This window comes from Pezoporus flaviventris, unplaced genomic scaffold (assembly GCF_033815535.1).
Source record: "Pezoporus flaviventris isolate CSIRO_AGI_PZ_B2104156 unplaced genomic scaffold, CSIRO_AGI_Pfla_v1 ptg000015l, whole genome shotgun sequence".
Lineage (NCBI taxonomy): Eukaryota > Metazoa > Chordata > Aves > Psittaciformes > Psittacidae > Pezoporus > Pezoporus flaviventris.
The window spans coordinates 7797343-7810806 of NW_026892563.1; the positions used below are offsets into that span (position 1 = coordinate 7797343).

At 37.7% G+C, this 13464-nt stretch overlaps 1 protein-coding gene across 15 annotated transcripts in view; it reads right to left on the reverse strand.

The window, feature by feature from the left end:
• DMD (dystrophin) overlaps positions 1-13464 on the reverse strand; it is a 1205254-nt gene that overhangs the window by 548119 nt on the left and 643671 nt on the right. For all 15 annotated transcript variants that reach the window (XM_061453343.1, XM_061453346.1, XM_061453349.1 and 12 more), the window contains one exon: positions 4038-4188. In XM_061453343.1, the coding sequence (XP_061309327.1) occupies positions 4038-4188 (151 nt within the window). The remainder of the gene's footprint in view (positions 1-4037; positions 4189-13464) is intronic.

Here is a 13464-nt window from a genome sequence, read left to right on the forward strand (position 1 = left end):
TTTTAGCATTTATCTATGTCACACAAACAGCTTCACACTTGTGCCCCCTTGCTCAATATTAATTCTTGTTTGCTTCTTTGCTAGCATAAATTTCCAGTACAACCTGTACTTTTTTCTTTGTGTGTGAAATGGAATGTAGATTGTGACTGCAAGGTATATCACAAAGGAAAAACTGAAATAACAAATTTTTGATACATAAATGAAATTATATTCTACTATTCATCCATGGTAAGATTCAACCATAAAAAATAGCACCTGAGCTATCTTGATGATGGTATGGATGGTATTTCAGTTTGGATAATTGTGTGCTATTTTGAGAACTCATGCTCCAGGAAGAGGAATAGGCACAGGAAATAAGAGTCAGGTTGTCTAGCTATCATATGAAAGCAGATTAGAAACCTACAGCTTTAGTTTACCAAATGAGATCCAACAGGGAAAATGATTGCAGCCTATAAGAACAGAAGGGGATAAAATCAGGAACTAGATAAAATTGAATTACAACTCAGTCTTAGAACAAAAATAAATAAACTAAATGCAAATGCAGGAATTTGAAGAAGTTAAAGTTGCCAAGCATTAAGGAGCAATGAGAAAACCTTTCAGTCAGAATAATGAGAGAAAAAAAAAAAACCTTTAAGTACTTTCAAGACAGAGTTCAATATGTTTCAAAGGGATTATGTGATCTGCTATCTATATATCTATCCTTTTAAACCCTGTCTCCTAATCACAAGTCAATCACAATTTCTTAAAAACTAAAATGTGATATTTCTTTTCAACACCACAAGTTCTGTTCTCAAAATGTCTTAGTGAAAAATTCACAACAAGAACACTTACGTATTCATGACCAGAAATGAAGCAATTCTATTATTAGGTTAATTCACATTATATGTAATGCATAAATGCTGTTTAATATCATGCCATTGTGCAGCAAAAAGGAACACACTTTCCTTCCCCAAATACACCTAAAATAATGTAATTACCTCTTAACTTATATTAACATAATCACCTAATCACACTGTTGATTGTTTCATTTTACTTTAACATTTGGCTCTATGTATTTACTGAATGTTAATGAACACATTAATCTTCACTTTTCCAAAGTAGTCCTACCTTTTTTTCTAAAATGGTTCCTTGTTGAATACAAGACTATTCACTTGCTTGTGAAAGCATTTTCAAACAAATCCTGTTAATTCTGAATATGGTTCACTAAGCAGCATGATCTCATTAATAAAACAAGTTGCTAATCTAGTAAATCAAAATCCTCAGCACTTTTAACTGTTTACCTGATGGAAATTCTAGTGATCTTTTCTGTCAGCCTCATAGAAGCCTAATACTGTTCAAACTAGACCCAGAAAAATAAAGAACCAATGAAGAGAATGGGAACAGGGCAACTTCAGACTAAACAGTCTTTAACAAATAAATGTTAACTAATATTGGGTCTACATTCTTGAGATTATTTGGAATATTTATACAGTATGTGAATTTTCATTAGAAAAGTAGCTTTATCTGTTGTACTGAACTAAATGAAATACTTGAGAGACAAATTCATGTGACCCTGGGATTTTTAACACAAGGGAAAAAGAAGACAGAAAAAGCTTGATGGACTGCAGAAAGAAAAACCTGGTAGAGATACATCCTGCAAGCATATGTTCAAAATGTTCTCATATATTTCATGAGAAAATAACAAACGGATAACAGATGAGAAGGAGGCTAGGTCAAAGGGAAATGTAAAACAGAAGTAGTCTTTTTTCACACTGAAATCTAAGCTTCTGAATAACAAGGTATTATCTCAGAGTCTGTCAGTGGGATGTTCAATTCACTATGAACTTCTTTCTCAGTGATGACAAGAAAATAATGTTTCTAATCTGTTTGGATTCTGAAATGTGCTACACACTCAGTGTACTTTTAACATCTATGATACAGCTTACCTTGGTCTGGGTGCTTTGAAAAATCAATGTCTTCTCAGAGAGAAAATGTTTTAGAAAGTTATTAGAAAAAAAGATTCAATTGTTTTTTCCACAGATCTGCTTTCTTTTTTCTAAGCACTTATTTGAAGCTGCTCAAGGATACTAAGGGCAGAGGCAAAGAGAAGAAAAGGTAAGGCTTTCTGACACTATATTACTATTTGTTACATAGATACTCATGACTTACTTTGGTATTTTATATGTTTTTCAAATAAATGCTTAAAACTGGGAGACAGAGAAAGGGAGATGAAATTTCAGTGGAAATACACAAATTCTGCTACCCTTTACATACATAATAAAGAACATCTTAAATTCCTTGATGATTGCTCTAGTTTTGAGTGGGATAGCGTTAATTTTCTTCCTAGTAGCTGGTGCAGTGCTGTTTTTCAGCTTTAGTCTGAGAACAATGCTGATAACATACCGATGTTTTAACTATTGCTAAGTAGTGCTTACCTTGATCAAGGATTTTTCGGTCTCATACTCAGCCAGTAAGGAGGGGCACGGGAAGCCAGGAGGAAGCAGAGAAAGACACCTGACCTAAATTAGCCAAAGGGGTATTCCATATCACAGAACGTCATGCCCGGTATATAAACTGGGGGGAGTTACCTGGAAGGGACCGGCTGCTGCTCAGGTCAGGATGGGTGTCAGCCAGTGGATGGTGAGCAACTCTATTATGCATCACTTGTGTTTATTGGGTTTTTTTCCCCCTTTCTCATTTAGTTTTATATTCTCTGTCCTTATTATTAGTAGTAGTAGTAAATTGAACTTTAACAATTAACTGTTCTTATCTCAACCTACAGGTTTTACATTGTACTGACTCTCCTCCTCTTCCCATTGGGGAAGGAGGAAGGGAGAAGAGGGGGAGTGAGTGAGCCAGAGGATGCATGGTCCTGAAATACTGGCTGGGCTTTAACCACGATGATGACATCCTATTTTGTCAGCCAGATCTTAAACTCCTTTGCTGTTCAAAGCATTCATAGTCATTTGCAGAAAAATATTTACCTGCTATTTTAACTGCTTCAGCTTAATGTATTACTTAACAGTTATATCTTTATTTTTACACTTGTACTGCATGATTTGGTTTCCTTTTCAGTTCAGTGATTTTACAGTCAATAAATAGCAGCCTGACTCTTAAAAAGTTGACATAAAAATTAAAAAAAGGGACACAAGTTGTTTGGTTTTTTTTTTAACTGTAGGCCAAAAAGTAGATTAGTTTTGCTTTCAAAATAAAACTGCACCTTTAATATTAGATAGACCTTATTTCTTTCAACCTGAAATCCAGTAATTCAGTCCAGCAATTCATATGTACAAATGCCTATAAGTTTAACGGATCTTTTTTCTTATGCACAAGTAGTAATTTAAAGAATCAACCCAGAGTCTAGTCAAGTCATGTTAATCGGGTGAACCTATCGAATTACAAAACATCAGTTTAGAATTAATTCTTCATACCCATTACCACTTCAATCATACAAGAGGGAAATGAAATAAAACTACCAAGAAACTAGAGACATTATTGTCCTTATGATCCTCAAAAAGTCTGGAAGATGAAAAGCATACAAATCGGAACTGGACATATAGGAACTAAATAGTTATTCTGTCACACTGCATTTCATAAAAAGCATCCTCGAGGTTCTTTGATTAAAACATGAAACAGGCAAAATAAGTGATACTGGTAAGATGCAGTTCATGGAACATCTCTTGTTCCATATACAGCTTGTACAGCTTGTTCCTTGTACAGCTCAATGGTTAATCACATTTCTTCCACAAGTTTTTAAAATTAAGTCTGATACTTCTGCTGGTCATAAGTATCAAATAGAAATTAGCACTTTAAAGAAAGACCAAAGATTTAACCACAGAGTACCACAATACACCATGTTATCTTTTTAAAAAATGTTTTTTTTAAAACAAACTACTGAAAATTTTTAGTTAACAAGGACATTGAAAATATTTGACCAAAATTACCACTGGACACCTAGAAATCCTCCTTAAATGAACTGCAAAACTATGAAGAGTATCCACACCTGCAAATTTCTATTCACTGCAGAAAAAACAGGAAATCAGTTAATCAAATCATACCTGGAGAAATTGGCTGGTTTTCATATGACCCACATCTCCAGCCTCTATCTGCGCTCTTGACAGCTTCTCTTCAGTTTCAGACAGCCAATGATTAAAGCCTTTCATGTCACAATGAAAAAGCCGCCACTTTTCCAAAGATTTGTCAAACCGTCTGAAAGTATAAAAGAAGATCAAATGACTCTTTAACTGCCTATTGATACTTTATTCACATACTGACTACAGACAAAAAAAGAAAGTAAAATAATTATGTTGGATCTCTCAGTTTAGATTTGGTATGATCTTGATGGGATCATGTACTAACATTTCTAAATGTTACATCAAATGGAAACACGGTAGTATTTCTGAACATTCTGAAGTTATCATTAAGCATATGTGTCATAAATCAGTGTCTTACTGATTTTTTAATCCTTTTCAATATTTCAAATTAATTCCATGGTTAAAACACGTTTTCAGTTTACACCTTCATTAAGCCATACTAACTCACATCATAGCTACAACACCCACAGGCCCCAGTGTAACTGGGTATATCTCTGTCAATGTACTTAGATTCTAGCATGAAAAAAAACCACCAGTGCTGATAAAAGGCTCCTAATGCTCCTTAGTAATTTGCTGTAGCTACGAACACTGCAAACAGTCACTGTTGACTAACATACTGGCTATGTGTTGTGTCTATTCAATGATTTTTAGACCCCTTTTCAAAGAGAAAATAGTTTAAAATATCTGTGGTATGTCTGACCTACCATATCATAAGACAAAGGATAAAAAATCAGTAGACAGATTCTTAAATCCTTACTTCCCAACATGAAAGGATGATTAAAGGATTTTATTTTGGTAGAAAAATGAACTGTAATATTATATGTAACAGAGATGCAAAAGATTACTATTTTTTTTATGGAAATTGCTGTAATGAGAGACTATACCAAAGTATTCTAGTCCTATACTACAATTCAGCTCTAGTTTTATTGAGAGAAACTTATTTTTTCAGCCTTTCAATGGATACAAATGTCCATTTATCATTATTGCAACGAAAATGCAGCTCTCTTCAAAAGGAATTCTACTTGTATTGTGTAAAAGAACCCTTTATTAAAGCCTTCTATGTATGTTTCATTTAAAGTATTTGATAAACATGCAGAAATATAAATGCCTGAAATACAAGGATGTTTGACACAAAACATATTAAAAATATGGTTTTGTACAATAAGCAAGAATGACAAATATTACTACCATGTATGCAAGTCTACCGTCCACTACATAAAAGGTTGTGTGAGTGCTTCTGGCACTTTGGGAAGATATACTCTATTTTTGTCCAGAGTGACTGATTGATCTTCTGGTTCAAGATCTGTTTGCCTTAGCCACTGCCAAATACTAAAGAAATGAAGACAGAATTTGGTGGTTTTTTGTTTGATTGTTTTGGGGTTTTTTGTTTTGTTTTTTGTTTTTTTTCAGATGGAATAGTCTTAATGTTATCCTATGTTTTCAGTTGCTGTCAAATGTGATCGTTAATCAGAGATTAGCTAAAATGTTTTGTTAGCAGATCATCATTAAACATGCTACTGTCCTTTAGGTTACTAATCCTCCTTTATGTGATTATAATAGGTTTTAGGGTGTACTTAAAGAATAAAAACAAAGATGGTGAATTATTTTTCTAGGAAGTAATCTGGTTCTGAATAGAAAAAAATGATTGTTTGAATGTTAAAGAGTTTAATTCACCAAATAAAATCACATTACTATCAGAGAATACAGATGATGTCTTTCATTGTAATGATGACTTAAAAATTTTTAGAAGAAAATATAAGCAAACAGACTATAGATCCTTTAAAAGTTGTAGTCACCTAACTTATTTATTAAAATGATTGTGATCATTTGTGCTGCTTATCATACTTTATTTTTCAAAACTAGTCAAACAATAATCAAAAGGCACACTATAATTTTTTTATTTTTTTTTTTAAACAGCTTGCTCTGAACTACAAGGAAAAAAAATATTTTACATTGTAAAAAATCACGCAGGAAATAAAAGTTAAAATTGATTTCTTTTGGTCCAGTACGCTCTCTGATTTTGGACATTACATTAAAACAGCTTTCCTCCTTTTCCTCACAAAATGAAATTACTCTTCTCAGCATGAGGAAGTTTATCAGCAGCTTAAATACAAATATGCAGTAGGGGTTGATATTAGTAACATTGAATTTGCATTCCAGTACTTGCAAATTGAATCTCCTGTCACTCTCCATTATCCATCCCTTTGCTCTGGATATTAAGAGTTGCAAGGAGAAGAGAGAGGGAAGTTGCAGTGGGAAGATACTCATATTTAAAACTTACAAGTTTAAATACCAGTGTTTATTACTCATGTCTTAAGAAAACTTGTTGCTTTCAGTATAGTATGTATAAACTAAGTATCAGTAAAAAATAGAGGAGATTTATGGAAGACAAATCCAATAAATTGCAATGGTCTTTCAGTGATTAACTGTACTTAACATTGTAACTTATTGTTACAAAGATTAGAGAAGATACAGTTGTTGCTGCAGTGGCAGATGCAGGTCCATTCAATACGAGGGGTGAAAGGGGACATCACCATGCAGCTTTATGCTCACATTGTGTTATGGGATACCTCTCCCCGGTATACCTATGAGAGATTCCCCTGCTAAATCTGTGTATTAATTCCTTTTACATACACTACTACTTCAGATACCTTTTTAAAATTAAAAAAAAAAAAAAAAGCCAAAGAGGCTTTTGTCTATCGTTTACAATCCTGTCACCGTGTGGCAAATTCAGAACCCACAAAAGGAGAAGGCTAATTAACTACAAATGCTGAGCAGCTAAGTTGCTGCACAGGAGAAAGTAGATGGTAAAAATTAATAACTGAATTCATAAAAGAGTGATGTTCTGAGGTCTATAAAAACTCAGAAAGGCTATGTCTGTTGCAGGAATCCTCAAGCACATAGTTGGGTGGTTATGAAAGTGTCATTACAGACCTTGCCTTTTGCATACTTTTGCCTGGGGATCCACCCTTATCTGCTGTCATGGACAGCCATTGAGCTAAAAAGCCCCAGTATATCCATTTGTTTGTATCTTTACCTTCTTAATTCCTTTTCCTTTGATGGGTGTAAGTGAAAGTAAGTGGTGTGGATAGTAGGTGATTGTCTGATATTTCAGCAGTTTTTCCTCTTTGATGTGTCCTCTCATATTTTTCTGAGCATATGCTCGATAAGAAGTTACAAGAGGGCACCATGAAGCCAAGCATTAGGTTCCATACAGACTCCAGATGAGAATGTATGACTTGTATACATTACAAAGGGTGTAAGCATTGTACATGAGCTCTGACATGTAGTGAAGTAACCTTATTTCTCTAACATGATATGGGCTGACAATTTAAAAACATATGGAACACTGGCATTATCTTTTTCTATAGGCACTGACACACCAGTAGGAAAAGTGTTAATCAATGACTTGAGGGTGTGATTTCCTTTTTCTCTTTAGCACATAATAGATTTGTTTTGCCTTTGGAAACCAAGAAAGTAAAAAGGCAACCAAAGACAACTGCTGAGCTAATATGCACAATTCACATTAAGTCATAAAAATATTGGTAATTTCCTTTCTTCAAAGATTATCATTTTACTAAACCTTTGGACTTGAATAGCTATAAGCAAAATTTAATATTCTTTGGTAGCACTGTACATGATATTGCACAATGATTTACAAATGACAATTTAGATATGCTGTCAGTGGAACTCTATACAATGGGACTGAACTTGATGTTCTGTGTCCCAAAGTTGCAATTTTAAAGAAGCTATGCAGAGGCATCAGGAAAAACCTTTGAATACGATTCTATGATTCTATGATAATACACAAAAGTCACAAACATGAGAAGGATTACAAAAGGTTATTGGCTTGTTGTGGTAAACCAAATCTTAATTTTGCATTGTTTCAATTAATTCCTTGATATTTTGATAACATCCCTTCGTAAACTATGAAATCCACTTCTGTGAAACATTCTGCTTTAGCAAAACTTCACAGTCAGTCAGCCGCATGAAAAAAAACATGAATAGTTATAAACTTTCCTAAAAGCCATTATTTATATCTTGGAAATTATTATTGTTAGAGACATACAATCTTATTAATCATATTCATAGAATCATAGAATCATAGAATAATTAGGGTTGGAAAGGACCTTAAGATCATCTACTTCCAACCCCCCTGCCGTGGGCAGGGACACCTCACACTAAACCATATCACCCAAGGCCTCGTCCAACCTGGTCTTCAACACTGCCAGGGATGGAGCATTCACAACCTCCCTGGGCAACACATTCCAGTGCCTCACCAACCCAACAGGAAAGAATTTCCTCCTTATATCCAATCTAAACTTCCCCTGTTGAAGTTTGAACCCGTTACCCCTTGTCCTATCACTACAGTCTGTAATGAAGAGTCCCTCCCCAGCATCCCTATAGGCCCCCTTCAGGTACTGGAAGGCTGCTAGGAGGTCTCCACGCAGCCTTCTCTTATCCAGGCTGAACAGCCCCAACTTTCTCAGCTTGTCTTCATACGGGAGGTGCTCCAGTCCCCTGATCATCCTTGTGGCCCTTCTCTGGACTTGTTCCAACAGTTCCATGTCCTTTCTTATGTTGAGGACACCAGAACTGCACACAGTACTCCAGGTGGGGTCTCACAAGAGCAGAGTAGAGGGGCAGGATCACCTCCTTCGACCTGCTGGCCACACTCCTTTTGACGCAGCCCAGGATATGATTGGCTTTCTGGGCTGCAAGCACACACTGCCGCCTCATGTTCATTTTCTCATCAACCAACACCCCCAAGTCCTTATCCACAGGGCTGCTCTGAATCTCTTCTCTGAACAACCTGTAGTTGTTCCTGGGATTGCTCCGACACAGTGTAAGACCTTGCACTTGGCATGGTTAAACTTCATGAGGTTGGCATCAGCCCACCTCACAAGCATGTCAAGGTCCCTCTGGATGGCATTCCTTCTCTCCAGTGTATCAAACGAACCACACAGCTTGGTGTCATCAGCAAACTTGCTGAGGGCGCACTCAATCCCACTGTCCCTGTCAGCGACAAAGATGTTAAACAAGACCAGTCCCAACACGGATCCCTGAGGTACACCACTCGTTACTGGTCTCCAGCTGGACATTGAGCCACTGACCACATCTCTTTGTGTGTGGCCATCCAGCCAGTTCTTTATCCACCGAGTGGTCCATCCATCAAATTGATGTCTCTCCAGTTTAGAGACAAGGATGTCGTGTGGGACAGTGTCGAAAGCTTTACACAAGTCCAGGTAGATGACATCAACTGCTCTACCCCTGTCCATCAGTTCTGTAGCCCCATCATAGAAGGCCCCCAAATTGGTCAGGCAGGATTTCCTCTTAGTGAAGCCATGCTGGCTGTCACCAAGCACCTTGTTGATGTTCATGGGCCTTAGCATGCCATCCAGGAGAATCTGCTCCAAGATTTTGCCAGGCACAGAGGTGAGACTGACTGGTCTGTAAATCCCCACATCATCCATTTTCCTCTTCTTGAAAATGGGGGTTATATTTCCCTTTTTCCAGTCATCACAAACTTCACCTGACTGCCATGATTTCTCAAATATGATGGCCAGTGGCTTCGCAACTTCATTTGCCAGCTCCTTCAGGACCCACAGATGGATCTCATCAGGACCCATGGACTTGTGCACGTTCAGATTTTTAAGATGGTCTCGAACCAGTTCCTCTCCTACAGTGGGCCTAGGGTCTTCATTCTCACAGTCTGTCTTCCAAGACTTGGATGGTGCAGTCAGAGCATTTGCCAGTGAAGACCGAGGCAAAGAAGTCATTCAGAACCTCAGCTTTCTCCAAATCCTGTGTAGCCAGTTCTCCTGAGAGCTTCCTGAGGGGGCCTACATTCTCCCCAGTCTGTTTTTTATTTGCTAGGTACCTGTAGAATCCCTTCCTGTTATCCTTAATATCCCTAGCCGAGTTTAATTCTAACTGGGCCTTGGCTTTTCTAACTTGGTCTCTAGCTTCCTGGACAACATCCCTGTACTCTTCCCAGGTTGCCTGTCCTTGCTTCCACTTATTATAAGCCTCTTTTTTCAATTGAATTTTCCTCAGGAGCTCCTTATCCATCCAAGGAGGTCTCCTGGCCCTCCTGCTGCACTTCCTTCTAGTTGGGATGCAACACTCCTGAGCTTGTAGCAGGTGATCCTTGAATATCAATCAACAGTCTTGGGCCCCCCTGCCCTCTAGGGCTGTATCCCATGGAACCTTCCGAAGCAGGTTCCTGAAGAGGCCAAAGTCTGCTCTTCTGAAGTCCAGGGCAGTGAGCTTGCTGCACGCTCTTCTCACTGTCCTGAGGATCTCAAATTCGAGCATCTCATGATCGCTGCATCCAAGGCTTCCCTGGAGAGTCACATTTCCAACAAGCCCTTCCCTGTTGGTGAGCATGAGGTCAAGCATGCCACCTCTCCTTGTTGGCTCCTCTATTACTTGCAGAAGGAAGTTGTCTTCCACACAGTTGAGGAGCCTCCTGGATTGCTTGTGCTGGGCCATACCGTCCTTCCAACAGATGTCAGGGTGGTTGAAGTCCCCCCTGCGAGCAAGGGCCTGTGAGCGTGAGGCTTTTCCTATCTGTCTATAGAGTGCTTCATCTGCAGGTTCTCCTTGATCAGGCGGTCTGTAACAGATCCCCACAGTAATGTCTCCCATAGCTATATTCCCTTTAACCCTGACCCACAAACTCTCTGTGTACTACTCACGTGTCCCCAGACAGAGTTCCATACTCTCCAGCCTATTGGAAAAATAGAAACTTAATTTCTATACTGTTTCTAAATAATGTACTGTAGGATTATGCTAATATTAACCTACAAATTATGCAATTTTGTCAACTTGATTCAGCACAATTAGCACCTTGTAAAAATACACAAAACATCAAAGTAATATAAATAATTATGTATTAGTATGTGAGAGCATTAACTTTAATACTTAAGGCCATTCTTACAGATAATAAAGCAAGAAAACTTTTTTTTTGTCATGCAACTTCTACAATTAAATTGCTTAAAGAAACAGCTAAGCCATTTTCAGACGTTTTGATGTTTTCATTTTATTTCACAGAATTCATGCCTTTTGAGTGATAAAGCTATGTTTAATTTACATATCCTCTCTGCATTTGGACCAAAAGTGATGATGTCATTTTTGACAGTAATACATCTAGACCTTGCTCCCAGATTTTGTTTTAGGTCCATTCTGGTTCACAACTGAGCTGTACATATTCTATTATCCATACTCCTGCAACCTGCTTTTCATCAACAAAATAGCAGATAATCAGAAATAAAAAATAAACTGCAACCAAAATAACTATAAGAGTGTCATCCATCATTAGAAAATGTAATTTCTCCTCTCTTCCCAGGAAGTAGGTTCTGCAGCATTATATACAAATTAAAAACATTTTAAATTACAATTACATTATAAAAATTTTGTATTGTGAATTGTATTGATTAGATAATTGTTCTTGTCCCAGTATTCTGCAAATTAATTTCCCGTCATAAAGTTACTGATATCATACCATTCAGTATCAATCATTGTACCAAAGACAATGACAATTAAATTGGCTAAAAAAAGCAAGATCATGTCAGCCTTTGTTTGTTTTTAGACATACAAATTCATTTTCATGAATCATGAGAGATCAGTAAACTTAATAACCATTTACAATTAATAATTATACAAAAGCACTATTGGGCTGTAATGGACGCCATGTGTCAACAGTGTAAAAAGAAACTCCCCATATGATTTATAAAAAAGACATTCTTCTACCACACTAAAGAAAATTATTTACTATGCATATAAATTTGAACTTCAAAATTCCACCTTTTTTTTTTCCTTAAGGTTTCCTTCAGCAGAAAGAGATAAAATTATGTGTTTTAAAGACCTCTGCCTAGTAACCTGGATTAAAACCAGGTAACATTTCCCTAGAGAAAATAAAGAAGTACTTGATTATGACCTAGTTGAAAGAGTAGCATATTACAACTCCCTTATATAAAATAAATTTAATGCAATTGATAAGAAAACTGCAAATTTAATAGCTTGCCAAAGTGAAACTGTCAAAAATTAGCATAATGAGAAATGCCCAAATCAAACATTTTACATGAAATGAACAGTGGCTTGGTTTTACAGAAATTCAAACTAGTGTTCCTGCCTGCATGTAAAGGGTATGCACACATTCCATCCTCATGATAGATGGCAACACACACTGTACTTCTAGCCAGGTGCTCCAGCGCCTTATTATTACCCACCCTATGGTAGCATCCATCTGATAAAATGAAATTTAGGTGGAAAAAATCACATTCGTTTTTGATTTGCTGTCAAGGCACTGTGGGACCTTCCCTTCTACTGCCCTGCATCTCCAGGCTTTTTCCCCCACCACAGAAGGTCTGGCCTGCTTAAGGCTTTGTCTGACATGGCACAGCAAGGTGACCTGTCTTCAGGCTAAGAGCCCAGATACATGGAGAGAAATGACTGTGAGAAACCTCACCCAGGGTTTCTGTCCAGGGCTTCAGAGCCCTGACCTCGGCTACATTGTCAGTATGCCCATGGCACACCATGCTCACTGGCCTACTCAGCACCTCCAGGCATGTGGAGGCCACTGGGATAGGTCCTTCAGCTCCCTGCCAGCAGTCTCCTAACCCAGCCTCACGGTTGCCCTGGCACTCTCTAACATTCCTTCTGCACAGCTCCAGTGACTTCTACCACCAGAGCTTGAAGCCTGAGACAACCAGTGTGCTGCTGTTCAAACAACACATTGAGGAAATATTTTCACTGCTCTTCAAAATTCTGTGACTATAAGGCTGGAATGTGGGGAAGCTAACATAGATCACAGCAGTGTTAGCCCATCTGCCCTGCCCAGACAGACCAAGCACCCAGTAACTGCTGGAGTGCATTGGACAGGCTCCAGGAGACAGCCTCTTACAGGTGGAATGATGGAATGGTTTGGGTTGGAAGAGACCTTAAAGATCATCTAGTTCCACCCCCCTGTCATTGGCAGGGACACTTTCCACTAGACCAGGTTGTTCAAGGCCCCATCCAACTAGGCCTGGTTGGTTTCATCAGAACCTAATCTAGCACACTTTTCAGTATGTGATCCTGACTCAAATTAAAATACTTGTGGATGTATTCTAAGTCAATACCAGTGAAACCTAGCAGCATGTTCTGGCTTCCAGGTTCTGCTGCAGTTCAGATCCATTCTGGGACAGGATTTGATGACAGTTTCTATAACACAGATACAAGGTGCAAGACCCAGCATTAAAAAGACCTGACAAATCATAACCAGTTGGATGAAAATTCCTCACAAGTTCCTCAAATTGCCATAATAATGAATAAATTTTAAAATTAATTTCAGTGAATTCTTGGCCGAGAGCATAAGTATGTGTAATGCAATACTGGAGGTATAAAT